Raw genomic sequence first — 26,794 nt, 5'->3', positions numbered from 1 at the left:
TTTCGTGGGAGTACTCAAATACCCCCCTGGTCGGCATTGGGTTAATCGTTCTCTGTCCATAATTGGAAATATTTTTCGATTTTGGTATTCGGTTCAATATTTTTAGCTAACTAACTAATATATAATTTAATCCGATTGATGAATCAATTCTCTACAAGACTTACAAATTTTAAAGAGTCTCTTTTGTTTAATTGTGTATGAAAGAAGGTTTAAACTAAAAAGGCCAAGGCTTAAAACATAAGTGTTGAATCAATGACATCCCAGGGCTGCAACGATATGTGTATCGATGTGGGCGCTAAACGGAAATTCAAATTATTATATTATATATATATTTTATTCAACGATTCACACAAATGTCACGACATTGTTTTATATAATTGGATTACAAAATTCAATGTATAACGTCAGTGAGTTGCCATGGCAGCTAGGAATGCTTAGCACAGGCTAATTGTGTTCAACTACATACAAATACAAATTACAAATTGCAATAATTCTCAGATATCTATAGATATATATGTATATGCATCATTTTGCTGCATAGCAGGCATTGCACACACGCACCGGCTTGCCCGTCTGCCCCTGGGCATTGAGCAGCGGCAGCGTGTGCTCGGAGCAGGCCTTGCAGAAGATCTCGCCACAGCTGCGGCAGTGGTGCTTGCGCCGCGTCAGATTGAACTCCCGCTCGCAGGCTGTGCAGTGGGAGGCAATCGAGTCGGGCGCCCAGATGCCGGGACTACTGAGGCTCTCCGGCATCGTCTGCAGCGACTGCGAGGATCCGGACATAAGCTGGCGCTGCCGCTTCTCGTTGTCCTGCATCTCCGACACCTTCAGCTTGCTCTCACTCAACTGGATGCCCAGCTCCTCCAATGTGGTCTGCGCCTCGGCCCACTGGGCGCGCGCCTTCTCCAGGTCCAGCTTTAGCTTCTCATTCCTGTCCTTCTCCTCGGCCAGCTCCTTGAGGCAGCCCTGAAGCGTGGCTATCTTCTCCTTTAGTTTGACCTCCTTTTCCTGCAGCGAAATGCGCCACTCGCGCTCGATGCGCGACTCGGCCTCGGCCCGGGCAGCCCGCTCCTCGCTGGCCGTCACCTGGGTGGTCAGCGTTTGTGACGTGCTCTTCAGTTTCTCGCCCAAGTTGCTCTTGTCATGGGTCCACCTGTTGAAGGGAAAGCAAACATCGATGATATCGATGATTGTGATAAGAACCAGGAGACCTCCGCACCCCACCCCACCCCGTATGGGATCTTACTTCTTCTCCAGCTGCTCAATCGTGCTGGCCATGTCCTCCTTTTGGACCTCCAGCTTGTCCATCAGCTCCGTTTTATGCGTTAGCGAGGCCTTGCAGTCCTGCCAACGGAAAGGAAAGAAGAGAGAAGAAGCGTTTGTACCATCGTTGGACCAGCTCAGTGGAAGAGAATTTAGGTGGCAAATGAAAGACTGACTGACTGTCGGTTAAGGTTTATTTGTTTGGGTTTCTCTTTGGGTTTAGTTTAGAAGTAGAAGTACAATAGTGGAGTGGAACATATTTGTATGTAGTACTATATGCAGGTTGCTTTCAAGGCGTACGATTATACAGTTACATTTAGTTATAATTACAATACTCGTGTACTCTATTGTTCGACTAGTATTAGAGGGTTGGGATTACATATAGTACATACAGTATTACAATAATATAAGCGATAGAAGCAGCGGTTGGGGAGAGTATATATCCATACACACACTCAGAGAATAAAAGCAATGCAATTTCAATATTTAAACTTACATTTTTAAATTTATACCAAATACGGAAAATGGAAAAACAAAGTGTTTCTTGATATTAAAATGCAAATATTTAAAATAAATATATTTCATATTTAAATTAAATATTAATATGAATATATTTCCTAGAATTTATATATATTAATTTTATTATTTAGATTAATTATTGGCTGTATAGAAAAGAATTCTTAGTACATTTATGTTTACATCATATCGAATTCTATTTAATTTCTCTTTTTTTGTATTTAAAAATCGAATATTTTAAATTTTGAATATGGGTTTCCTTTTTATTATGCTCTTTTTCTCTGAGTGTATGTGTATACAGTTCTCGACTGTATCTGTATCTGAATCTAAAGCCTCTTTTACATATTTACATGCATATACGCTGCTAGATTATCATACATCATTTATGAGTATTCCATTTATCAGGGGGTTCCTTTTGGGTCTCAGGGGGGCATATAATTAAGCTATCAGGTTGCATATTATTAGTCAAACCTTTAACAAAGTCTACATATACATAGATATTCCTCTGTGTAGGCATCCTATACACTAACATGGGGGGAGGGGTGCTGCTTAATAGGGACCCGTACATGGACATGGACTTTGAGTACACGCCAAGGCCTTGGATACATAAATATATCATATATTATGGGAGAACAGGAGTAAGGAGGCAACAACTATGCGCAGTATTTCTCGCAATACAAAGATTTATAATGGGATGCCGTTCTGTTCTTTTTTATCTACAATTAATACGAGTCTAGGAGTCGCCAGCTGCGGCGGCTTCCACAATACCGGACAATGTGTAGTCGCTGCGTGATCCATCGCCGCCAAAGGGTTGAGTTATATCTGCTGCTGCCTCGGCCAGCTCATCGTTGAGAGACTTGGCGGATGTGGGCGTCTTTGGGTGCTTGCTGTCGTCTTCCTGCGGCTCCAGGGGCAGAGGTGCAGCAGCAACAGCAGCCGCACTCGATGGGGACTTGCGATACTTGTTGGGATCGAACGGCGGAAAGGCATCCATCTTGAGATGCATCCGCTTCATGGGTGGCCCGTCATGTTTGTGCTTCTTGGTGAGGGCCTCGAACTTCTCCAGATTCTGCTGGCGTCTGGTGCTGGGCGAACGCTCCCCGCCGAAAGCTCCGCCGAACGCTCCTCCACCGTGCTGATCGTTCAGCTTCGACTCGTACTTCTTTTCTAGCGATTGTAAAATGTTACCAATTTGTGAGGCTTTCGTTTGCAAGCGCGAGACCATCTCGCCCTTCTGTGTGAGTTCATCTTCACATTCCTGGTTAAATGGTGGCAAAACGAAGGAGGAGTACATTTGACTTTGGATTTCTTTCTCGGAATTGATAGGCGATTAGACCGATTCGATTGCGGGGATATGTCTGATTGCTTGACTAAATCATAAACTCAAACCAAAGAGAAACCAAACACAAATAAACCAAAACTCTGGCGACCAGTTGATGGGAGGATGAATGTGAAACGATGAGTGTGTGGAGTGTGTGGAGTGTGTCTCGGTTGTGTGGAAATACTCACCTGTAGCTTGCGATACATCTCCAGATTGATCTGCTTGATGTCGTCCAGCTGGCGTCGCAGCGAGACTATCGTGTCCTGCTTCTCGTGTATGTCCTTCTCCAGCAGCTTCATGGCCATGTCCGACTCCGCCTTGAGCGACACCTGCAGCTTCAGCTCCTTCTCCAGCTCCCCGTTCTTGCGCCGCTCCTCCGACAGATCCGTGCTTACAGCTTCGCTCTTTTCCTTATCGGAGCCACTGCCAGAGCTGTTGTCCGAGTCCTTCTGTTGCTGCTGCTGCTGCTGCGTTTGGCTGGACTGTCGCATGGCCTGGTTCTCGGCCTGCAGAGCCAACAGACTGTTGCGTGCGATGGCCAGATCCTCCTTCATCAGGGCATTGGTTGTGGTCAGCGATTCGACCTTGGCCTGCAGATTGCCAACGGTGGCACTGAAAGAGGCGTTAAGAGGAGGGGGCTTAGGTTTAGTCTGCACTCCGGACTGTGGCTGCTTCAGATGACCCACTTTAAATGGCGATTCAGCTCCTCGATGTAGTTCTTCTGGTCGAGCACGGCTATCATGTTGCCCTGCCCGGTGGCATCCAGCACCGCAGGCGCTGGGGCACTGTCATCGGGGGCGTCGGGACTGCGCGAACTGGAGCGCAGATAGAGAGAGAAATCGATGACGCCCTGCTGCGAGTCCAGGTCCTCCTCCTTCACGCACAGATTGCAGTCGATCACATTCAGTCCCACCAGAATCCCCATTATCACAACGATCTGAGAGGGGGCGGGAGGAGAGGGTGATAAGGTTATCCTGGATATAACAGATGGCAACTAGACTGTGGACTTCACCTCGTCGCTCATCATCAGGGCATGCGGCTCGTAGTAGTCGTAGAGCGAGTCATCGCGGTGCTCGATCAGCGCCTGAAGGTAGTCCGACAGCTTCTTCTGCATGAGAGCGATCCTTAGCCAGGCCCGTGCCCGTCCGATGTGCGTCCGAACGGTGGGCAGGTCCCGCACACTGGCCGTGATGTCCTGCGCCTCGGGGCAGTAGTGCTCGACGCTCTGCAGCAGGTCCCACAGCTCCTTCCGTGGTCCGAGCAGCCCCTTCTTGGGCCGCAGTCCATGCCCCAGCACGTGCTCGATCACGATGAAGAAGTGCTGCAGCGGCAGATGGTCCGAGTCCAGCATCCGGCCATAGCGCAGCGACTGCTCCAGCAGCTCCTTGACCACCAGCTTGCAGATGTTCACCAAATTACTCCGCTCGATCTCAGCGGTGTCGCGTGCTGCAAGAAGAGGGTAGCCACACGGCAGAGTGGATTCTGAGTCGTCGATTCTGAGGATTGGCGGCAAGGTAGCAACGAGACAACGACTACGGATTACGGATTACGGATTAGGGATTAGCGAGAAAGGTGACAGCTGCTAGTAGGCGTTTCGAATGAGATTTGTGACAACTGCAATGACATATAGTAATGAACATTCATGTGCTGCTCTTGTTGCTGTTTTTTCTGACACCGGGAGGCTGTCCCATGTACAGCATCGACCTGTCCACTCTGGAGGTGCCTAATGACTTCCAGAACGACCTGACCCTCCAGTCGATGCTCAGCTCGGAGCTGGAGCAGTCCCGGAACGACCTGAACGCCAACCATGAGCAGCGGATGCAGATGCAGAGGTCCGTATGGGATGACCCACCCGGCAGTCACAGGGCCACAACAGTGGCACCCAGAATGCTCCTCCCAAAGGTATCGCGCAGTGCGGCCAGCAAGGACGAGAACGCGGACCTCTTTCTGGGCACCAATCTTTTTGGCAGCAGCACGAGGAAGTGCTTCTCCATGGAGGACATTGCGCTGATAGCCGCCCGCCGGGACTTCGAGACGCTGCTGCCCAAGTCCTTCCCCAGCAGCATGCTCTGCGACAGCGTCGTCCAGATGCTGATGAAGTACTTCCACACGGTCAACCGGATCGTCAAGGGCATGGCCGAGGACGAGGCGAAACTGGTGCTGCAGCGAGCCTTCTACGATGCGCTCGGCGGATACCTGCACTACTACCTGTTGCCCGTGGCCCAAGTCTCTTTCTACGCCGGTCGCCTCAAGCTGTGCACGATGGAGCGGCTGGTGGCCCTCTACCATCAGTGCCTGGTCGTGCTGAATACGAACGGCAACGGCTGGCGGACGCCCGTGGGGGACATTCTCAGCCAGCTGAAGAGCGTGCGGATCAGCCCCGTGAAGCTGCCAGCCAGAAAGCAGGGGGAGGAAGATGCCTCCAGCTGTGCGCTGCTCGAGCAGACCTCTGGCTGCAAGGAGGCGCCGAACGACCAGATGATCGTCCCGCTGCCCCGCCTGGAGCCCGTCGATGGGTATGGGTACCTCACGAACATCTACCTGCCGCTGAAGCAGCGGCGCATCTACAACCTGCGCTCGCCCCACTCGGCCTTCGTGCTGGTGAAGTTCTTCCAGACGGTGACCCAGTGCTACCGCTTCCAGGGCATGTGCCAGAAGGCGTACAACAGGAAGCTGCGCAACTGGATCCGCGAGAGCCTGCAGCTGCACTACAAGGACGAGGTCTTCTATCCCGGCCTGGGCGGCATCTTGCAGGTCTACGAGCTGCTCCAGAATGAATACCATGGCAAGGCGACGCAGCCAGAGGGCGAGTGCCAGGAGGAGCAGTGCTTCATGGACTACCAGGAAACGTCGGATGATGTCACAGACACTGGGCACGTGGCAGCAGGTGGCAGCAAGGGCCGCAAGCAGAGCCGTTCACCAAACTCCAAAAAGGAGCGGGAGACACAAGCGCAGAACCAGGAGGGGGAGGAGTGTCGGGAGTGCGATGATGATGCCTCATCCGCATATGTGGCCTGGGTGGCACTGTTTCTGGCTTCGCTCCTGCTGCTCCTTCTGCTGATCATCTACTGCTGCATGCGGAAGGGCCGCAAGCCGCAGGTGGGCCCGAGGATACCCCACAAGAGGGATCCGGAAGTGCCGCCGCCCACGAAGGCAAAAGTAGTCACCGAAACGAAACCCTCCATGCCCAGGAGAATGGCCTTCCAAGGGTCCTACTACTCGTCACCCATTGAGGTCAGCCACTCGGAGAAGTCCCCCCAAAGCAATGGCAATGGTAAGCCAGGTATCTAAAGATGTGTCCCTATCTATTCTATTCTATTCTTCCCTTTTCATTTTTCTTTGCAGACTTTCGAAGATTCCTCGATGACACGCACACCTCCACCTCCTCGCTGGCCTGCCAGTTCAACCGGAAATGCATGCCCATGAAGTTCGCGCGCAGCTCCCCGGACGAGTACTACACCAGGAAGAGGCGCCTGTCCAGGGTCAAGCAAAAGCTCTCAAAGCCGTTCCATCTCCTGGACACTGAGTCCGAGCAGCACACGGAAGAAGCATCCCCCAGACCCGCGCCCCGAAGGAAACCTCTTCCTCCTGCCGCTAGAGAGGAGGCAGAGGATCCTCAAAGAATGCCCACACTGGACTCGTACCGATCCATTACGGAGGTGACTACAGAAACTGAGCGTGCCAGAGACAGGGACCTGGAGAAGCAGAAGATACGCAGGCGGTGCGAGGAGGAGCTCAAAGAGATCAAACGGTGTGAGGCCATCAAGGAGATCAACAGGTGTGGGGAGGAGGACCCAAAGGCGGCACCCTCGGTGCTGAAAACCAACGACGCCACAGGGGCCACGAAAAAATCAAAGGAGCCACCTCCGGAGAAGCCCAAGAGAAAAGACAAAAAGTTGGGTGAGATTTCCATATCCATTGGAACACTAATTCCCATCAAATTACCCCATGTAATCCCCTACAGAGACGGACAAGGGCCAGGATGAGCCACGAAAGTCACGAAAGAAGTCCGATCCAAAAGCAGAGCCCATGAACTCAGATGCCAAGGAGAAAAGGCTGACAGGTGGAGGCTGTATTGTGAGCGATGTAAGCGAATTGTCAGACTGAAATCTTGTGAGGATAGATCCAATTAATTGAAATACCCCACAGTCGCCGAAGGACTCGCCAGGCTGGGAGACGACCTTTGAAGATTCCCTGTGATTTTTTTTTTATAGTTATTTTTTCGAGTTTTGTTTTCTATTTTAACAATTAAATTGAGTTGAGTTATTTATCGCCTGCACAATTCGTAGGAATTTTCCCCAAAGGTGAACGGATACACAAACAGACAGCATTCGCCACGAGCGATTCGTTGAAAACAGAAAATTATTTGACTGAAAAGTTAGTCACACGTGAACCTGGGAAGGGCTAGGCACGGCCCTATTTAATGGATATAGGATAAGGCACTGCTGCAGGTCCAGTGGTTGTACCCAATACAATGTTCCGTTTTGCATGCGGTCTACGCACACAAGCGCATTGCAAACCATGTGAGTGTGTGCGTGCCGACCACTGTAGTAGATCATAGATCATTCCCACACTACACGAATCTGATATTTTGGGACCTTTCAACTATAGCTCATCGAAAGAATCTGCATTTCTACACACTCTAAGGGTTCAATGATTAATTCCCCACTAAACTAGTCTATGTGCCAGCGAGGGAGAGAAGGTGCAACGTAAACATGCCAAATGAAAAGATATCAATCGGAATCAGCATCCGAATAGATTGGATAACAAAAGAGAAACAAACTACAAAGGATAAGGGTTAATAAATATAAACTGGCAAACGGAAGATGCAACTGAAGAGGCAACAGAAAGAAGCAACCTACAGAGATGCGACCACTCTGCGAAGAGGCCCACATTCTTGTGCTGCGACTGCGTCTGGGAGTGCGACTGGGAGGCATTGAGTGCATTGGAGCCGACCATGTCGCACAGACGACGACCGATTAGATTTTCAAGTGCCATAATACCGTTATCCTCGAGAGCCCCAGCGGCACTTCCAGCCGCTGACAATCCGGAGAAGCGTTTGCTGTTCCGCTTCCCAAACTGAGAGCCACTGCCACTGGCATGTGTCCCAGCAGCAGCATAGCTGGAGCTAGAGTTTCCAGTGTTTGGCTCGTTGACGCCGACGCCTCCTCTCGACTGCTGGCCGTCACCCACATCGATGTCCTGCAGCTCCTTGAGGCACAGCCATTCGCCGTCCACGGATACCCGAAAGTTGCACAGGTAAATGGTGTCCTGCACGCCGTTGGCCAGCTCCTCGTTGGTGTGGTTGGCATGCGAGGCCTTTGGCAGGGCGATTGTGGTGCTGCCGCTGCTGCTGTTGTTGCTCGCCTGAAGTTTTGTTGGCTGCGCCTGAGCCTGAGCCTGTGCCTGCGGCTGTTGCTGCTGCTGCTGTGGTTGTGCTTCTTTCTGTGGCGCCTTGGACGACCTGTGGCTGGGGCGATTGTTGGGGTGGATTCTGACCCTTTTGTGTTTTTGCACTTGCCTGTGTGACTGTTGCCGCCCTCGTTGTGGCAGCTGCTGCCCCTGATGACGACTTGGCGGACTTGCCAACTTCTTGTTGTTTTTGCTGCATACTCGGTGGCGTTTTCTTGGCTCCGCCTCCCAATCCCACCGATGACGGTGTAGTTGGCGTTTTAACGACACTCCTCAACGGCTTGGCGGATGTGCTGCTGGCTGCAGTCGAGGATGCCTTGAGACGACTCCCACTGGTCGCACTGGTGGCCACATTGTTGTTGTTGTTTTGTGACAATTTTGTCCTTTTTGTATCCTCGACGAGTCCACGCATTTTGTTTTATTTTATTCAGGCTTCGATTTACTGCCTGCTGCACGAGTTCGTTCGTTCATTCGTGTGTGTGTGTCATAAAAATACATATACATATCGATATTAGGAGAGTTGCAACATCTCAAAGCTGCCACACACATTTCCTACCCCCCGCAGCTAGGCTGCTGGAGGAAAGGAAATGATTGCAATTATTGTTACCTTTTAATTGATGTGTGTTTGCTGTGGCAACCACCACTGGATCAAATGGCTTCTTTTATTAAATCAAACTCTGAACAACTATTCTTTTACGCAGCCACTTAAACTATACCGTTATGTTATCCTGTATTGTGTACCGTTCGATATTGATTTGTCAAAAGCACGAAAGTAATGTTAAAATCGGCAACTGTTAACACTCTGTTAAGTTGCACTTTCGGCTCTGTTAAAAATGCTGGCCTCATCGTTGAGGGTTCTCCTGCATCTGCAACAGCTGTGTTGTGTGCAACACTTTTAGGATTTAAATCCTCAAACCAGCTTACACTTTTTTAATTATACATTCATATATTAACAGGATGTTCACACACTTTATTGGGGTATTTTAATGGTGTAGAAATACAAAAGAACTCAAAGGCTAATCAAATTTCATGTGCTTGCAACTTACCACGCTTTGCCCTTTTCGAGATTATTTTGGATGGCGATGGAGAGGCTGACGCTTCAGGAGGAGCAGGAGCAGCGGTTGGTGGTGCAGTTGGTGTTGTAGGTTCCTCTGAACTCGGATAGGGAGTGGTCCCATCAATCACTTCAGACGCAGCCGCCGCTGCCGCAGCATTCGTAAACTGCGTCGAGATGTGGCTGAAGATCTGCGAGGACATGCTCTCTGTTCGCCGAAACGTGTTGCGCAAGCGATCAAACGAGGAGCTGGGCGCAGGCGCTACTGGGGGCGGAAGCGGCGTTGTTGACGACGCAGTTGGCGAGGATTCGTTGCTTCTAGCATGGCGAGCCACCAGCAAATCGTCCGTACTCATTTCACCCTCTAGCACATACACTTTACTTGCACTTTAACACGCACTTTTCCACATAAATTATTTAACTGGAGCTATGCTATACTTTTGTTAATTAAATAAGTTATTTGTTATTGTTTTGTTATTGCACGGAACCAGTGTGACCGCGGACTTATCTTTCAAATATACCGCCTGAACTCATAAAGATACTTTCTCATTTTCATAATATACCATAAATATACCGAGAAAAAAAATTTGTAGTATATTTTTTAGATATCGATAGCTTTGAATCGTTTTAGTGTGTTTTTTGCCGCCAAAAGTAAATTTCTATAACAAATTTGGTAAAAGACGCGAGACGCAGCATGGATATGGAAATAAAGCAGCAATTCGACGAGATAGGCGTGGAGCCCAGCGATGCGGTGCTGGACAAGTGTATGGAACTGGCCATCACGTACAGCATTGAGGATGCCACCGAGTTCGTGGAGCAGTGGATGGCCTTTAGCTTGTCCCACCTGGGCGGAGATGGCCCAACGCCCGAGAATCTGGGCGAGTTCGAGCGCAAGGTACTCCAGCTGAAAAAGGACAAGGTGGGCTTTAAGACATCCACACAGAAATCGAAATCGTATGCCCCAGCGACTGTGGCCGACACGAGCTCTCTCTCCACTTATGGCCTTATCGAAGATGATCCAATGATGGATGACTATATGAGCGAGTCGGTGACAGACTCCTCGGTGATGCACACGCCCAAGTCCAAGAAGGATCCTTCGTCACGCTCCTCTGCCCTCAAGGGCGGCGTTCTCTTCAGCCCCGTCAGCTACACGCCGCAATCGGCCAAACGTACCCCAGCGGCAGATACAGGAACAGGAACACCATCGACAACAACAGTGGCCGGACGACCAGGGGACATTGTTGACACCTTCGGACACCCCAGACTGCTGGCTGGAACCACATGGCTAGCCAAACTAGAGCATTCCTTGTCCGTGTCGCAGAAACTACTGCATAAGGAGGCTCCGCTGACGCTCGGCAACCTAAGCTACATGAACGACTTGCTGTGCGAAAAGTGTGATGACCTGGACGACCGCCTGGACAACACGGGACGAGCGCTGGTGGAGAAGAAGCTTTCCGCGAAGGAAGTGGCCGAGAGCAGTTGGTATCCGCAGGACGGGGAGACGCTGCAGGCGCTGCACATGCTCTATGCCGTGGGCATGATACATTCCGAAGACGATGGGCCCCTGGACGCCTTCTCCACTTTCATGGCCGTGAACGATGGAGAGCAGTGCAGCTATCTCGAAATGAATTTCAATCGCATCAAGTCGGCCAGCATCTTTCCGGGCCAGGTGGTGCTGGCCAAAGGATTTATACCCAAAGGCACCACCTTTGTGGTGGAGGAGATCCACACGGAGCGAAAACTGACGCCGCCCTCGCCATTGAAGGTGGATAGGGAGCTGCAGTTCGTGGTGGCCGCCGGTCCGTATACTCACAGTACGGACCTGTTCTACGATCCGCTACACGATCTGCTCAAGTACCTGAAGGACCACAGACCAGATGTCCTCGTTCTGGTGGGTCCCTTTGTGGACGCGAATCACAAGCTCGTCGTCCAGATGGCAGAGACCTTCGACTCGTTCTTCGAGAAGATGATTGCAGGCATCATGGAGGTAGTGGGTGGTCACACGACAGTATTGATGGTCAGCAGCCAGAAGGATGCGATGTCCCACGCGGTCTACCCCACCCCGCCACCCACTCTGCGCAAGACATACCCCAATCTGCACCTTCTGCCTGATCCCTCGATGGTGGACCTAGACGGTATCACTGTGGGCGTCACCTCCACCGACATCGTGGACCATTTGCTCAGCCACGAGTTTGCGGTGAATGCCGGAGAACGGATGCATCGGGCAATCAACCACCTGTTCAATCAGGGCTCCTTCTATCCCTTGTACCCGCCAGCGGATGAGGACATGGCCTACGACTCGCAGCTGGCCCTAAAGTACGCCCAGCTACGGCAACTGCCCAATATCCTGCTGCTGCCCGGCGACCAGAGGCACTTCATACGGCTGGTCAGCGACTGCCTGGTGATCAATCCCGGACGCCTGTCGGACAAAAAGGGCGGCACCTTTGCCCGCTTCCTGGTGACGCCCACAGCCCCAACGGCCACGGGCAAGACCACCAGCCTGTTCAATAGCGTTGCCTGTCAAATCCAACGTATCTGATCGATCGTACAGATCGTCGTTAGTCGTTAAAGCATTTATTAATTTGTAATTTATATATATTTTATGTATAATAGTTTACAGCTAACAGTAGGAAATGATGTCTAAACGTAAAAGTACTCGCTAGGATCTGATCTCTATGTTTATTCGAGATAGAGTCCCCTGTCCTGTCTTGCCCCTACAACAGACAACTCAATCCCGAACTTTCGGTATCGGCATCGCACAGAAAATAAAAACTAAAAACTCCGACATTGTATATTTTACCTATACAAAAAATACTGTATGCCACCAAACACATCGCTCCAATATAAACCAGACCATACCCCAGCCGATCTAGCGGCATGAGTGTGTGTAGCGGGGGTGGATAGCTGTTAAGTAACTGCCGTTAAGTAATCCTCGCCCTGCTCCTCGTGTCTCTCGTGTTTCGTACTGCGGTTCCATAATTGGGTTTGGAGTTCCTGGAGCTGCTACTACGGCCGCCTACGACCGACCGCATGGGCTGTTGGGCGGCCGTCCAACAACTATCTGCACTGACCTTGGCTGCGTTTAGTTGTTGGGCTCCTGCTTGTATTGTTATTGTCGATTGTTGACCCCCTCCGGATTGTGGACGCCGCCGCCGCCGCTAACCATGCTGTGCTCCATGTTCTTGACAATCACGTAATTGGTGATGTGATTGATTGCCTCGTCCTGGAGCCGCTCCGGCCAGCGCTTCATGTACGACTTGATAAAGTCGCTGAACGTGTCCACCTTGTCCGGTGTGCTCTTGTGCGTGTCCACAATGTTCTTCACAATATCCACGAACTTGTCGTAGTCCTCGTGGGATTTCTTGATCTTGTTGTAGTTGGCCACACCGCCGTTGGTGTTGCCCCCACCGCCGCTGGCCCCACTGCCGCCCGCTGCATTCATCTGCTGCTCCATGTTGTTGTCCGCGAGGCGAGCGGATGCAGCAGCAGCCACCGCCGCCACGGCCGCCGAGGAGGCCATGAAATTGTCCACGCTGCCCGTATTCGGCGGTGGCTGGGAGTGGTCCATAAAGTGCCGATGCATGCCGTACTCGGTCCTGTAATAGTACAGAAGATCAGTATAAGATTGCAGAACAGAAGATGAGGGATGGAGTATGGACTCCACTTACTTATAGAACCCCTCCGTGTTGTTACTATTAAACTCTTGCTGAGACATTGGATTCTTCCAAACTGGTGACTCGGATGTGGATGGTAGGCTACTAGTATTCGAGGCACTAGTCATGCGTTTGTCTCTGTGGAAGATGATCATATCGTATTCCCATTAGTTCCCATTGGACACTGCTGTGGGATTATCATTTATCATATTTACTTGTAACCCGTGTGAGCGGCCAGACTCTTGAAAACATCATCCACTTGACTGTAAAATTTCCAGGTGCTGATTATGCCTGTGGTCTCGAAGGTCTTCTGTTCCTGGCGATATCGCTGCGTGAGATTGTTGACTTTGAAGTGCACCTCCAGTGCGGTAACAGGTACGCCCAGGGACGTTAGCTGCTTGGCCATAGCCACATACAGATGGCCATTGCGTTTGATGGTGCGCAGCTCATAGGCGCAGACTTTCCATAGTTTGATTAGCTCTAGTACCCCACTATCCTCCCATTGTCGACGCTTTTTGTTGAATTTTTCATACTGCAACAGTTACAGGTAAAGATGGGAATACCCAGAAGAAGATTCAGATGGAAGGATTACTCACAGGCATTTCACATGGGTCTCGCTGCCGACAAATGGGATTGCCCAACAAACTGCGTCTGCCAGCTGGAGCAGGACATGAAGCAGGACTTATCTAGTAGGCTGGCATATTGGACACGCGCATCCACTCCTGCAACAACAACAAAAACAACAAAAATATCCATAAATTAACAAAGCATTCCACACTGTATTTATTTATATTTATATAATTGCGGGGAAATCTCATGCAACACCGTTTTTAAGGTGAATCTTTAAAGGTTACGGGAGGACGAGGACATCTACGCCTCCCCCAACGAACGAACGGGACTTGCCTGCGCAGCACTATAGTAATAACAGATTTTTAATTATCATTAAGCCGGCACACACACATTCACACAGATGAGGCCCGCACACAGGCCCACACACAGCACACAGACATAATACGCAATCCGTAAACAAATGCAAATATACGAATTAGAGAGAAACTAGCTGTAAATTGCATCCACCAGACACAAGATATGAAGTTGACGCGACGTTGGCTAAAAGCGAACTGACGCGGTTATTCCAGTATACTACTGCTACCAGAGAAGAGATGAAGATGCTACATGCCACACAACTTTGACGCCGACGCCGCGGCCTGCCCTGGCACTTGCTTTGGCTTGGAGCCGCCACTGCAAGCAGAGCGGGGGAGGGGGCAGGGGCGCAATTCGATGGTTACTTTTCTTGAATACACACACGCACAACTTTTCCCTTTGCAGAGATACACACACACACACACAACATCCAATTTTTTTTTATGAGTCGTATATTCTTTACTTATTCTCCATGAGCTGCCGATTGCCGGGTAATGGGGGGGGAGGATGCGACAACACCAACACAACAACAGGCAGGCAGCACAGAACACAACTTGATTATAAGGCAAATAATTAAATTTTAATTGTCTTCGAGAGGGAAACACACGAAAAACGTATCTGGTAGTACGCGCAGCTCTCGCCACCAACACACCAACAAATAATGATGTTCTCTGCACAAGCGAGACAGCAGCAGAGCAAGCAACATGGTGTGCAGTGTTGCCAACTCTTCGGGTCATAAAAAAGCTAAACTAGTCTTTTAAAAAAAAGCTATAAATAGCCAGAAAATTTTGACGGTAGCTAAAATAAACGTAGAGTGGCTTAATGATATTTGTATTGATTTAGTCAAGTATTTTCGAACCTTTCAAGTTCGTCAAACATGTCGTCTTCTGTAGCTGATCTTATGTAGGTCTGATTCTCTTCATAGCACTTGCATTTTGAAATTTGTTTCCGCACAACAATCTCAAATGGTCAATTGGGACTGGCGGATGAAGGTGTTGCAATACGTGCCCATTTTTACCTTACACTCGCGATCGAATCATAAATTGTGAAATACCTTGTTAGTGATGGTATTGAGCTCGATTCAATTGTTTTCATAGCTAAAAACAATGCAATTTTTCTTTAGAAATAGCCATAATTTCCTGTATCCGCTATTTCAATTTATCCAGCATTTTCCAACTGAAAACGGTAGATCTTTTGGAAAAAAAAGCTAAATTGGCAACACTGATGGTGTGTAGGGTTTTCGCGCCAGTGTGGCCAGGCAGCGGCAAAACAATACGTTGGAAATTGAAAGGGCCCGGCCCGTGGAAAAGACAACATTTATTGCATGAATAGGGAATTATTCTGTTTGGAATAGTAGATAATGGTCACCTCCCGCACTCCGCTGGGCCATGTGTGATTTATCTGGCTGGATTTTAAGGCCTGGCCAAGCGCAATTTATCTTGTGGCTCAGTCGGCAGCTGTCTGCTCTCCTCCTTCGCCACCATACAACCTCAGCTCGTTAAGGCTGGCGGGCTACAAAGCAAACGCATTATCATCATCATCAACTTTGGCTATGTGCCCCCCTGCTCCCCATCTCTCTGGCACCATCAGTGATGTGATGATGCGCAACTGCTTTTGTTGGAGCATAACACACACACACACACCAACACACGCCTGTATTTGCCGGTCATCATCATTAGGTTGGAGCGACGGCAGCAACAGCAGCAGGCAGCCCCCAAATGCGAACGTCATTAGCGCCGGGCTAAATAACAAAAAATGATAATGTTGCTGCCGTTGCCGTTGCCGCTGCTGCCGCTGCTGCTGCTGCCACAGTGTAATCATCATTAAATTGCACATCGTCCCGCAGAAGCAGAGGGTAGGAAGAGGAAAAGCAGAGGCAAGAACAAGGTCACAATCTGATTTTCGTCTATTCACATTTATTCTACTCCTCCTACATACATAGATATATGTACATATATACTCCCACGATTCCTATTCGGTGGCCAGGCTGAAGGGAGAGCCTGGTATGTGCTGCTCCCCCCACTTGGCCACTAGAATGTAATCCCCTGGATCCGACACTCGGTACGTGACGCGATGAATGTTGCGGCCTAGATGCTTTACTAGCACCTCATCGCAGGGACCCCGTGGTCCCAGGATGCCCACAAAGAGCATGTTGCTGCCGGCCTGGCTGCAGTCCACGGTGAACTCATTCCGTTCTAGGTAGCTCACATGAGAGAGTCCCAGTCCGCGGCTCAGCACCTTGCTGGCATCCGACTGAACGGTGGGCTCTGCTGAAAATCAGAGCAAGGTTTACTGTAATGAAGGAACACACTCGGATGGGGACCCACCTTCTGCACTGCTGGATTTCATTTCTGGGATCTCGGGAGCCCCCGCTATGGCCACAATGATGAAGGGAGACCGAGACAGATTCACGGAGTTGCATTTGACGTGCACTTTGTAGAGTCCTGCGCCGGAGGACAGTTGACTGTCGATTTGGAAGCGCTCCGGGTCCAACTGCTGCTGCTGCACGGTCTCCAGCTGGCCGCTAGGACCCTCCACCCGCACATCAAAGTTTCCCTTGACCCCATTCCGCTTGAGGACGAAGCTGACGGAGCTGTTGGTGCGGACAGCGCCGCTGGGAAAGTGCAGCAATTGCACCCTGCTCGCGTCGGTCAGTTCTGGGGCTATGTAGACCCGCGGCGGCTCTGTGGGATACGCATCTGCGGATCGTATCGGTTGGGAGTATATAAATAGACGCCTCGCTTCGATGTTTACTTCCTCATCGTCGACTCACCAGCGTCGGGCGTGCGCTGGTAGCGCCCAAAAATACCATCTTTCTCCGCACTCGGCCCCTCGAGCCCACCACTCCCACTCAGACCCAGAGAGGCGGAGGCAGCTGAATTGGTATTCAGACGCATCTCCTGCGACGCTTTGAACATGCCGCAATTGACTCTGGGGCAGATCTCTGGGGCGAATATATTTTTTTTACGGCTTTCTAAATATTTTCCGGATTGTAATTGGCGTGTGGACTGCCCTGTGACTGCTCCTTGGCGCGACTGATTTCAGTGCGCTCTCCCTCCCAATTCGAACACACAGCATGGAAGAGTCCCCGTCTCCTCCTCCCACAATCGCAATGGAATTGCTCTCAAGATTCTCAATATTCGATGCTCATCTCAAAACAGAACTCTCTCTCTCTCGTCTCTGATCTAATGGTTCTTTCGAACAGAACACGCGCCAAAATGCAAATGTTTTTTTTCCGGGCAGGCTGCCAAGTCTATAGGAAGTCGGAGAGCAAGCTAGTAACACTGCTGGGATACCCAATCATAGACCTCATATGAAATCTAGATAGCACGCGAAAGGGAAGAGATTAATTTGAGAGGAATTACCGCTGAAATAATTGCACTAATTCGGATTGGAGAGAGTTATGCTAAAGAGTATCTTCCCATCAAGAAATTATCCCATTTCATTTATCCTACTCTCCAAGGGATAGGAAGATGGGAAATATTGACAATGGTTAGGCTGTAGGCCAACCTGGATGGATGAGTAGATGAGGATATACTCCTACTCATACTATAAATGTGAACCAACACCCAACAAAATAAACAAAGGTACAAGCTTTATATTGCAATATGGACTACTTAAGAGAATGGAAATATGATTTGCAATCCCTCTTTATCTTAGGTTTAATTTTGACATTCTTCTTCAAGCATATAACTGAAGATGTAGAGATCGATTGCCTTCGAAATATACCATGTACCTCATACTCATACTTAAATGTTTCTGTCAGTAATTCTGTATTGTTCCCATCCTAAAATAAAGCCCAATTTAAATGGTCAACGTAACACATCAGCAGAGGAGCACAGAGGAGGGAATTGACTTCCTTCCCTTATGGATTCATTTTTTCATATTTTAATCAGCAAGTAAAATTTAACATATAACAAATTTAACAACACATGTGGGAATACGAATCCAAATGGGAAGGCGGCATCTTATGCGTGATGCTTGATATCATAGCCGTTCTGCATATGCTGGTACAGATGCGGATACACGACCATGTCCGTGTTGGTCAGATTGCCCGCCTCGTACAGCGTTGCATAGACCTAAGAGGGAGGATTGGCAATAGCCAGAGGAAAGTAAAGATATCCACTTACATTCTCGGTGATCCTCAGCGTCTTAATCGCCTCGGTGCGCATCTGGAGCCAGGTGTGACGCAGTCGTTCCTCCGCCTCGGAGATGAACCCCGGCACCCAGTGCTCCTGTAGTCGGTAGAGCTGGACGCGGTTCTTCTCGCGCACAGCCCGCGGCAGGAGGACGAGTGGACGCTTGCGCTTATCGGGCTTGTTGCGTCCATTCAGCATCAGGTCCTGCTTGGCCTTCTTCTCCTCTATCTGGAGGCGCATCTTGCGGGCAAGATCCTCCCGCTTCTTGCTGGCCGCCGTCTCGGCGAAGATGGACACCTGATTGGTCTGGCCATAGAACTGGCTGTAGTACTCGGCCTTGGTGCCGTCAGTGGGAGGCATGATCCTGCGGAAGTTGCCCATGTGACCGTCCTCCCAGGCAATCTGTTGGCCCAGCGGGTCCACCTCCTCCTCGGGCTCCACCTTTGTGCGGCTCCCGTCCGTCTTTGGCTTGGCAATCGAGGGTACAACGCTAGCGCGGGGACGCTGCAATCTAAAAAGGGAGGAGGAGGAATAGTAGAAGGATCAACCAACATAGGCTTTCAAAGATTTCCTACGTCTCGCCCTTTGTCTTGAGCAGACGCTGCTTGACCCGCTTGCGATCCTCGCGCATGATCTGCTTCTTGTCCGCCAGCACAGCGCTGACCAGACTGAGGGTGTCCCGGATGAGTGGACGCTTGACCTCGCGATCCACCTGCTCGCTGGTGTGGAAGCTGGGCGAGTGATTCACCTCCAGGATGTAGGGCTTCAGCTTCCAGTCCACCAGAATGTCGAATCCGAGAATCTCGAAGCAGGCTTGGATCTTGTCGTGGCCCGGGAAGCAGGCGTGGTAGTTGTGCTTCAGCACGGGCCACGCACTGAGCACCGTCTTGATGATCACATCGTCTACGTTCGTCCAGAACTCCTCCACATCGTAGTTGTGCCTTCTCATCCAATTGTTGATGGCGCTCAGCTTCCGCTTGCTGCCGCAGTCGTCGTTGTCGCACAGCTCGTAGTGACTGTTCCGCTTGTTCACCGAGTAGTTCGTCAGGTGCATGTACAGGTCAGTGGAGTTGCCCGGCGTGGGCTCAACGTACTTGTTCGTGGCGAACCGGGCCAGGCCCTCGTTGTACACAAAGATGCGCAGCGGGTCCACCGATGTGATGAGGGTATACACCCGCAGATCGAACTTGTAGCCATCGATGAGCAGCGGCTGGGAGAGGATTAGCGGGTTAGGCATGCGGGCGATCTATAGACGAATCGAACGGGTTACCCACCCGATGGACGTAGGTCTGGCAGATGAGGCGCTCGTTGGCCCCGATGGTCTTCAGATCGTTGGTCAGCCAGATGCCGCGTCCCTGGGCGCCCGAGTCTGGCTTCAGAATGAAGGTGCGCTTGTGGGTCAGAGCATAGTTCATCGCATCCCCATAGCTGGACACAGAGTGGAGGCTACTAAATGATTCAATATGAGGGTATATACCTTCACTTACTCCGCTGGCAGCATCCAAGTCTTGGGGAAGATCTTGTAGTCGTGCGGATACACCTTGAACATGCGATTGAGATTCCTCGACAGCAGATCCTTGCGACAGATCTCGATCATGCCGGGAAAGTGGTTGATCTGCTGGAACCGCTTCATGTTCTTGAAGAGCTCCACGCCGGGGAACGAGTCCGACCAGAGAATGTTCCACAGCTTGGTCTCCTTGACCAACTTGTAGCCCAGCGTCTTGGATATCTTGCCGATCATCGCGTAGCGGGAGTTGGACACGCAAATGGCGCTCTTGGCCTCGCTAATGGAGTTCGCATCATCGCGCGAGGATTTAGCAGCCACCTGCCTCGAGCAGGACAGCCGATAGCACTTCTCGTTCAGCTGAATGAAGCTCTGGATTTCACCATCAGCCTCCGGCTGCAGCTCCCCGTCCGCGGGACTGGAGCAGACGGTGTCCTTGCCACCCGCCAGCCGGGCGGGCGCCTTCTTCTTGCCCTTGATCTTCTTGAGGCGGCGCCGTGGTGTGATCTGACGGCGTGGGGAACTGGACCACTCAAGGTCAGAGTCACGGCCGGGCCGTTGCTCGCTGAGGGCCATGTCCAGGCGTACGCTGGTGCGCATCTCGCGGTCCTTGCGGATCTTCTCCTTCGAGAAGCGTCGCAGCTCCTGGATGCGTTTATAAAACTTGGAATTTTTCAAATTCATCGCCCGAATCGCTTGAACTTTATGGAATGGAATGGAGAATTTCTGGGGCTAAATCTACTAATGTAAAATGGTAAAAAAGGTAAAATGAGGTCTCTATCGATGGATGGACCAGCCCGGAGTTCCCTCACAAATAAAAATGGAATTACTTTGAGTATTTTGTGATGTGTTGCTGAATTATAAATGATTGTAGGAGGGGACCAACAAATGACGCTAGAATCAATGCTCTACGTAAAACACGAGGCATATAAAACGAATATGTATAATATACGATTAACAATAAGGGAGAGGCACATTATCAGATCTTGGATCAAAAGTCAATGCGAAATGGCTTGAATCTGTTGAGCACACCGTTCATCGAGGGCCTGTCCTGTGTCTCGAGGGCCGTGCACTGGAGGCCCACCTCGATGGCGCACAGGCACATGTCCAGCTCCTCGCCCAACGGCCTGAGTAGGTGTTTGTCGAGCAGCTCCAGCCGATTTTGCTGCGACTGGGCCCAGTTCTGCTTGACATAATGCAGCAGGTCATGGTGCTGGTCGTTCTTGGGCAGGCGATCCGTCACCTGGCGCCCGGTGAACACCTCCAGCAGCACAATCCCAAAGCTGTACACATCCACGCCGGTGCTGAGCTGCTTGGAGTTGCGGAACTCTGGCGGCAGGTAGATCCTAGTGCCAAACACCTTCTTCACCTGCATCACTGCGTTTATGGACTTGGGTCCCTCGCGGGCCAGCCCAAAGTCTCCGATCTTGGGCTGCAGGCACTGATCCAGCAGAATGTTGGCGGGCTTAATATCACCATGGATGAGCGGCGTATTGCGTGCCGTATGCAGAAAGTAGATGCCTCTAGAAAAGGGGATTCGGGTTTAATCAACTGGAAGCGGAAGGGGCTGCCTGCACTTACTTGGCCGTGCCGTGGCAAATGCTGAAACGCTGCATCCATGTCAACGCCGGCAGCGGTTGCTGCGATTTGTGCGCCCGCAGGCGGTTCTCCAGCGATCCGCCCTTCATCAGCTGATAGACAAGGCAGGGCTTGTCGCCGTTGATGCTGTAGCCGTAGAGGGCCAGGATGTTGTCGTGCCGAATGGTGTTCAGGTACTTGAGCTCGTTGTAGCTCTGCTGCAGCTCCACCTGGTTTTTGTCGATGTTGGGACTGCGGTAGTTCATCACCTTGATGGCCACGTCCAGCTGCTTCCACTCGCCCTTGTAGACCTCGCCGAATCCGCCCTGGCCGAGGCGGTTCTCCGGACACCAGCTGTCCGTGGCGCGCTCCAGCTCCGAGTAGTCGATCTTTAGCAGGGACTCGGCCGCACGCTGCACGGTGCTGATGTGGATGTTTCCTAGAGATTCTAGGCTGGGAATCTCCTCGCTCATCGTCGATGTCGCTGTGCGATTGTTGTTTGAGTTGCTGACGCCCGAGGAGGAGGGAAAGGGCGGGCCATTGTCTATTTTCGAGTTGGAGTCGGGCGGAGCACGCAGGTCGCTGATGGTGGGCAAGCTCCTGGGGATGTACTTGTGCAGGTCCTCGCTCACGTAGTCTTTTACCATTCGCATGGCGTTATGGAGCTTCAGCCTGGAGGAGGGGTAGACGTGAGGATTATTATAGCTTTCTCTCCACCGGATTGGCACTCACTTTTTGAACAGGGCAAACAGGCTCTGGACTGTGTGATTGTATTGGCCCCCCCAGATATTCATGAACTCGTTTGCTGGGGAACGGCCGCGGTCTTTCTGGTGTCTTATCTGATCCACCTGCTCCGGATAGAGCTTGACGGCCGTGGCCAGCTGCTGCCACACATCTAGGGAGTCCAAGTGGACACAGAGCTGATGGCGCGCGGACACTGGCAGTAGCCTAATCAGCAGGGTGTCGTCTTGGTGCGACCTGGACCTGGTCCTGTTGGCGTTTCCCTGGGCCTCGGCGGTCTCTGAGCCGCTCATCATGCACTTGGGGGCGGGATAACTGGCCGTCTCTGATTCATGCAATAGTGGGCTGGCTGCGTTCGCACGATGCAAAAGGGGGAAATTCCGGGATAACCTGTTGCACACTGTGGAGGGGGAGGTTGGGCGTCGATTAAAAACAAACTCTTGGCAATAGGACAGTGCTGCAAAACACTAACTTACACATACGTTTTAAGCTTTGCCTTAGTTTGTTTAAACCTTATTTTATAAGCCATCCAATGAAAAGAAGTCCTGAAAACGACCCAACCTTATGGAAAATAGATTAATCGACTTGGTAAAACTATTTTTTTAGGGCTTAGAGGGCTAACTAGCTAGTAATTTTAAACCGAATATCAAAATCAACGCCGCATCTTGTCGTATCCGTTCGTTAATTTACGGTATATTTTGATAATAAGGTATAGTTCGGTATATTTCTAGTTGTCAGGCGGTATATTTGATTGACAAATCCGCGGTCACACTAGACTAGGGCTGCAAAACCATCGATGGTTTGAAACATCGATATATCGGAATTTCCATTGCAAATTTTTGTTTCCCCTCCATTTCGTGGTGTGAGCCGCATGTTCCTAACGGGACCGTATGGAACGTAGATTCATTACTGCGACGTTCCAGCATTGTTGTGCAACTTTGACACGGAATGAGCAACAATCTGCAAACCTTGGGAAAATGGATATTATGGACTTGAGATATTGTTTGTAATTTCAGTCTCCAATTAATGCAGAAACTACTCAGTCTCTGTTTTGAAAGAAATTAACGAAATTTTGCAGCTCACGGGTTCCAATAATAGGTATCAGAACCGGGATAAATGTATTTTTAAAACACAAACATGTGCATTAATAGGTAAAAAACATGTCAATCTAGGATAAAATCATTATTTATGTTTCAGTGGAGCTTGGAAAAACAAATTTAACAGCAATTAAAGAAATAAGGTATACAAATGTCCATACGCATAGAAGAAACTTGGTTGACCACCAACACTGACGTCACATTTAGTCAACATTTACGTTTTATGCTTTGGCCGCTTTTGTTTGAACCTTTTTATATAAGCAATCCAATGAAAAGGAGTTCTGAAAACTAGCCAATCCTGAACAAAATTTATTGAGAAGTTGTATAAAACTATTTGTTTTGGTTTAAAAGGGCTAATTAGCTGGTAATATTAAACCGAACATCAAAATTAAGGAATATCAACGCACCCGTCAGTATATTTTTGGTATATTTTACTATTGACAATGTATATTTCAGTATATTTTGGTATATTTTCGAGGGTCAGGCGGTATATTTTCCAGATAAGTCGCCAGTCACACTGAAATACTACTGTCTCGGGCGCATCGTATTTAATTTCTCTGCTAATTTGTATTCACTTAAACCTAATTTACGTACCAAAATCAAGAGAACAGAATCAAGCTGGCGGAGAAAAAGGTCCAAATGGCTTTATGCCAAACCTCTGTGGTGAGTGGAAAGACTGCAGAGATAGCTGCGATGTGCCAGTAAGAATTCTTGTCGGCAGACCTTTTGGGGGCGCCCACTCGAATTTGGCTGCCGCCATATGGAAGAAAAGCGGCAAGGAGGATTGGGGAGCCCCTCCCTCCTATCCTCATGAAAGTGAAAGTTTTCTCCTGAGCATGAGCACGACCGGACCGTTAGTGCAGCGCCAATGCAATGGTATGCCATGTCGATCCCATGCCTGTGTGCGTGCATGTGTCAGTCTGCTGTAGGTGTAGTGGTGTGGGTAGGTGTCAGTGCCTTGCACTTTTTTTAGGCGCTCCACCCCCCGCCCACGTAAAGAAAGGCGTAGGTGTTTCTTATGGTTTTCGGCACACATCGGAGAGCTCCCCCAAAGAATTAATTCTCCTGCCACACTATCGGACTGGGGCGGCCCCCTCTTATCGCCCTGATAAGGTACTAAGGTACAACTTGCGTATGTTTCTCTATTAAGCGGGTACGAATGAGGCAATGCCGCAGCCTGTAGCAAAAATAATAAATACAGTCAGTCCAATGCTCCTCTGCGATACCGGTACGAAAATACACATTAATATGAATGTTCCACTCTCTGGTCTGGCAGTATGTGTGTGTGTGTGTGCTGTGTGTTCATATAAATATTTGTTTATGTATTTCGAATTTAATTTAACATGCCCAATGCATTGCCACTCCACTCCCTTTCCACAACAGCTGAAGGTCTATCACGCCGTGATCGAGGATGTCATCACAAATGTGAGGGATGCCTTCCTGGACGAGGGCGTTGACGAGCAGGTGCTGCAGGAGATGAAGCAGATTTGGCGCAACAAGCTGCTGGCAAGTAAGGCCGTTGAATTGACCCCGGACCCGAGCGAGGGTGGCTCCCATCCGCCGCCAATAGTGGCCAACAATCCAAAGGTAAGCAAGGTGTGTGATCGTTGCCTCTCCACCGCCGATGTTGATTCTGTGCGTCCATTCCCGACATTCTCGTTCGTATGTGTAACCGTATTCTGTATGTTAATTTTTTGTGTCGTCAATTGCTGCACTCTGTCTGGGTAGAAAGATTTCAAAACTAAGATCTCTCTTGATTTATCTTCCCCATGTCCTCCAACAACAACAACTACAAACAACAATGCTACATCGACACCGCCATCGACTAATGCGCTGCTTTTCTTACCTGCTGCCCCCATCAACATGATCATGAACGCACCCCCCACTACATGCCACACACATCTGTCTATCTATCTATTTATCTATCTACACCCATACGCATACGCACATGCCTCAACTGCAGAGCACCAAGGTAATGCTAAATGCCTTTTGTCTGCCAGTGAGAGTCCTCCCCCACAGAACACACCCCTTGACTAATCTTCGAAACACTTGCAGGCTGCCAATGCCAAGGCCAAGAAGGCCGCCGCAGCCACTTCACAGAGCAGCTCCTCGGCGTCGGCGATGGCGGCAAAGTCGCCCGCAGCTGCTGCTGCTGCTGGGAGTGGCCTAAAGAACGGACAGATGCCCATCAAACAGGAAGTCACGTCACAGAATCCTCCGCCACTGCATCCCACGTCGGGGGGATCCATGCCCCAGAGACAACAAGCATCCGGCGGTGGACAGACACCCATTCCAATTGTGGCCTCGCTGGACCCCAACCGCATTATGCCCGTGAATGTGAGAGACCTAAATGACATGATGTTTGGCTATGGTACGACTTATGGTTCGATTTCAGATTACACTGCCTTCGACGGCCGGTTCGGGCAGCTCGGAATCTCGTGTTCTCACCATACAAGTGCCCGCATCGGCGCTGCAGGAGAATCAGCTCACCCAAATACTTACAGCCCATCTGATTTCATCCATCATGACGTTGCCCACCACCCTGGCCTCCTCAGTGCTGCAGCAACACGTGAATGCGGCACTCACCAGTGCCAATATCCAGAGTGAGTCCATATATATCCTATCCCATAGCTAGTGCTAATCAAATGTGATGCAAAAACTAGAAAATATGGGTGCTTCAAAGCAGCTGGATGGCGCCCTGGACTCGTCCGATGAGGATGAGAGCGAGGAGAGTGACGACAACATCGACAACGATGATGACGATGATCTGGACAAGGACGATGACGAGGATGTGGAGCACGAGGATGCCGCCGAGGAGGAGCCCCTCAACAGCGAGGACGATGTCACCGATGAAGATTCTACAGAAACGTTTGACACAGATAACGTCATCGTTTGCCAGTACGACAAGGTATGGATTGATCTAGATTTATAATCATATTTATTATAAACATTCTCTCCTTTCTTTAAGATCACTCGGTCCCGCAACAAATGGAAATTCTATCTCAAAGATGGCATCATGAACATGCGGGGCAAGGACTATGTGTTCCAGAAGTCCAATGGAGACGCCGAGTGGTAAACGGAATGGAGGAGACGCTGATCTAAAACCGGCGGCAGCAGCAGTGTTGATACTACAAAAAAAAAAGACAAGAAAACAAAGAGCCTCATCCGCACGACACAGACACACAGAGAGCATGACCAAGCGAAGATATCTTTAAATATTATATATATATATACTATTAGATCCATCTGTTTTGTATACGCTAGCCGAAGAGCCCCCCCAAGAAGAGTGGCCCCAATCTAAACCAATCCGATTCACGATTCACATGTATTACACGCAGGATAAAGAATCGCATTAATTTTTGTATGAATAAATTCCGAGCACCCACTTGTGGCCATTAAACGTACCAGTTGTCATCAGTGCTCATCAATTAAACTTTTTGCAAGCATGTGTGCCAGCGCTAGAAGGTGATGGAATGGATCTCCCGGTAGCATTTAGTTTCATTTCAAAGTATGTATGTATTTGTTGGATATATGGATGTTGTTGCAATTAAGGAGAGTACAGTACAGCATTTTAAAAGTAAACACTTACAAC

The 26,794-nt window shown here is 49.9% G+C and overlaps 8 protein-coding genes across 17 annotated transcripts; 3 read left to right on the top strand and 5 right to left on the bottom strand.

Moving 5' to 3' along the window:
- Window positions 1-315: 315 nt before the first annotated feature.
- Window positions 316-10,072, bottom strand: LOC111067655 (protein RUFY3). 6 transcript variants are annotated; one of them, XM_041593531.1, is made up of 8 exons: window positions 9,120-9,273; window positions 8,565-8,961; window positions 8,104-8,521; window positions 4,113-4,546; window positions 3,787-4,037; window positions 3,289-3,712; window positions 1,247-1,344; window positions 316-1,153 (listed from the first exon to the last, which is right to left on the bottom strand). In XM_041593531.1, exons 2-8 carry the CDS (start codon window positions 8,922-8,924, stop codon window positions 526-528), a joined length of 2,613 nt encoding a protein of 870 aa, XP_041449465.1. In that variant the 5' UTR covers window positions 8,925-8,961; window positions 9,120-9,273; the 3' UTR covers window positions 316-525. The 6 variants fall into 6 exon arrangements, with proteins under 6 accessions (XP_041449465.1, XP_022212574.2, XP_022212575.2 ...); XM_022356882.2 differs by lacking the exons at window positions 8,104-8,521; window positions 8,565-8,961; window positions 9,120-9,273 and adding an exon at window positions 9,559-10,069; XM_022356883.2 differs by lacking the exons at window positions 316-1,153; window positions 1,247-1,344; window positions 8,104-8,521; window positions 8,565-8,961; window positions 9,120-9,273 and adding exons at window positions 2,065-3,037; window positions 9,559-10,072.
- On the top strand, window positions 4,697-7,368 carry LOC111067656. 2 transcript variants are annotated; one of them, XM_022356886.2, is made up of 4 exons: window positions 4,698-6,374; window positions 6,446-7,000; window positions 7,065-7,186; window positions 7,250-7,368. In XM_022356886.2, exons 1-4 carry the CDS (start codon window positions 4,733-4,735, stop codon window positions 7,298-7,300), a joined length of 2,370 nt encoding a protein of 789 aa, XP_022212578.2. In that variant the 5' UTR covers window positions 4,698-4,732; the 3' UTR covers window positions 7,301-7,368. The 2 variants fall into 2 exon arrangements, with proteins under 2 accessions (XP_022212579.2, XP_022212578.2); XM_022356887.2 differs by lacking the exon at window positions 7,250-7,368 and having other exon boundaries at window positions 4,697-6,374; window positions 6,446-6,995; window positions 7,065-7,175.
- Window positions 10,073-10,185: 113 nt separating the features above from the next.
- On the top strand, window positions 10,186-12,370 carry LOC111067676 (DNA polymerase alpha subunit B). The gene has a single exon (XM_022356927.2). The coding sequence runs from the start codon at window positions 10,261-10,263 to the stop codon at window positions 12,103-12,105; it is 1,845 nt and encodes a 614-aa protein (XP_022212619.2). The 5' UTR covers window positions 10,186-10,260; the 3' UTR covers window positions 12,106-12,370.
- On the bottom strand, window positions 12,125-14,788 carry LOC111067677. The gene is made up of 5 exons (XM_022356928.1): window positions 14,607-14,788; window positions 13,816-13,941; window positions 13,435-13,751; window positions 13,235-13,357; window positions 12,125-13,162 (listed from the first exon to the last, which is right to left on the bottom strand). Exons 2-5 carry the CDS (start codon window positions 13,819-13,821, stop codon window positions 12,676-12,678), a joined length of 933 nt encoding a protein of 310 aa, XP_022212620.1. The 5' UTR covers window positions 13,822-13,941; window positions 14,607-14,788; the 3' UTR covers window positions 12,125-12,675.
- A 1,264-nt stretch (window positions 14,789-16,052) lies between these two features.
- LOC111067675 (filamin-A) lies at window positions 16,053-17,150 on the bottom strand. The gene is made up of 3 exons (XM_041593584.1): window positions 16,917-17,150; window positions 16,471-16,842; window positions 16,053-16,410 (listed from the first exon to the last, which is right to left on the bottom strand). The coding sequence occupies exons 1-3, from the start codon at window positions 17,059-17,061 to the stop codon at window positions 16,115-16,117; spliced, it is 813 nt and encodes a 270-aa protein (XP_041449518.1). The 5' UTR covers window positions 17,062-17,150; the 3' UTR covers window positions 16,053-16,114.
- Window positions 17,151-18,011: 861 nt separating this feature from the next.
- LOC111067694 (tubulin polyglutamylase TTLL13) lies at window positions 18,012-20,645 on the bottom strand. The gene is made up of 5 exons (XM_022356951.2): window positions 19,770-20,645; window positions 19,557-19,710; window positions 18,858-19,492; window positions 18,274-18,793; window positions 18,012-18,222 (listed from the first exon to the last, which is right to left on the bottom strand). Exons 1-5 carry the CDS (start codon window positions 20,468-20,470, stop codon window positions 18,112-18,114), a joined length of 2,121 nt encoding a protein of 706 aa, XP_022212643.1. The 5' UTR covers window positions 20,471-20,645; the 3' UTR covers window positions 18,012-18,111.
- Window positions 20,613-22,542, bottom strand: LOC111067695 (serine/threonine-protein kinase pelle). Its single transcript, XM_022356952.2, has 3 exons — window positions 22,097-22,542; window positions 21,368-22,036; window positions 20,613-21,309 (listed from the first exon to the last, which is right to left on the bottom strand). The coding sequence occupies exons 1-3, from the start codon at window positions 22,399-22,401 to the stop codon at window positions 20,778-20,780; spliced, it is 1,506 nt and encodes a 501-aa protein (XP_022212644.2). The 5' UTR covers window positions 22,402-22,542; the 3' UTR covers window positions 20,613-20,777.
- Window positions 22,543-23,708: 1,166 nt separating this feature from the next.
- LOC111067605 (transcription initiation factor IIA subunit 1) lies at window positions 23,709-26,631 on the top strand. 4 transcript variants are annotated; one of them, XM_022356777.2, is made up of 7 exons: window positions 23,709-23,865; window positions 24,586-24,789; window positions 25,166-25,174; window positions 25,258-25,539; window positions 25,598-25,805; window positions 25,866-26,110; window positions 26,171-26,631. In XM_022356777.2, exons 1-7 carry the CDS (start codon window positions 23,842-23,844, stop codon window positions 26,276-26,278), a joined length of 1,080 nt encoding a protein of 359 aa, XP_022212469.1. In that variant the 5' UTR covers window positions 23,709-23,841; the 3' UTR covers window positions 26,279-26,631. The 4 variants fall into 4 exon arrangements, with proteins under 4 accessions (XP_022212469.1, XP_022212468.1, XP_022212470.1 ...); XM_022356776.2 differs by having other exon boundaries at window positions 24,586-24,798; XM_022356778.2 differs by lacking the exon at window positions 25,166-25,174 and having other exon boundaries at window positions 24,586-24,798.
- Window positions 26,632-26,794: the final 163 nt, after the last annotated feature.

The sequence above is a fragment of the Drosophila obscura genome, unplaced genomic scaffold (assembly GCF_018151105.1).
Source record: "Drosophila obscura isolate BZ-5 IFL unplaced genomic scaffold, ASM1815110v1 contig_192, whole genome shotgun sequence".
Classification (NCBI taxonomy): domain Eukaryota; kingdom Metazoa; phylum Arthropoda; class Insecta; order Diptera; family Drosophilidae; genus Drosophila; species Drosophila obscura.
Note: the sequence above shows the minus strand (reverse complement) of the source record. Positions and strands in the feature narration are given on the sequence as shown.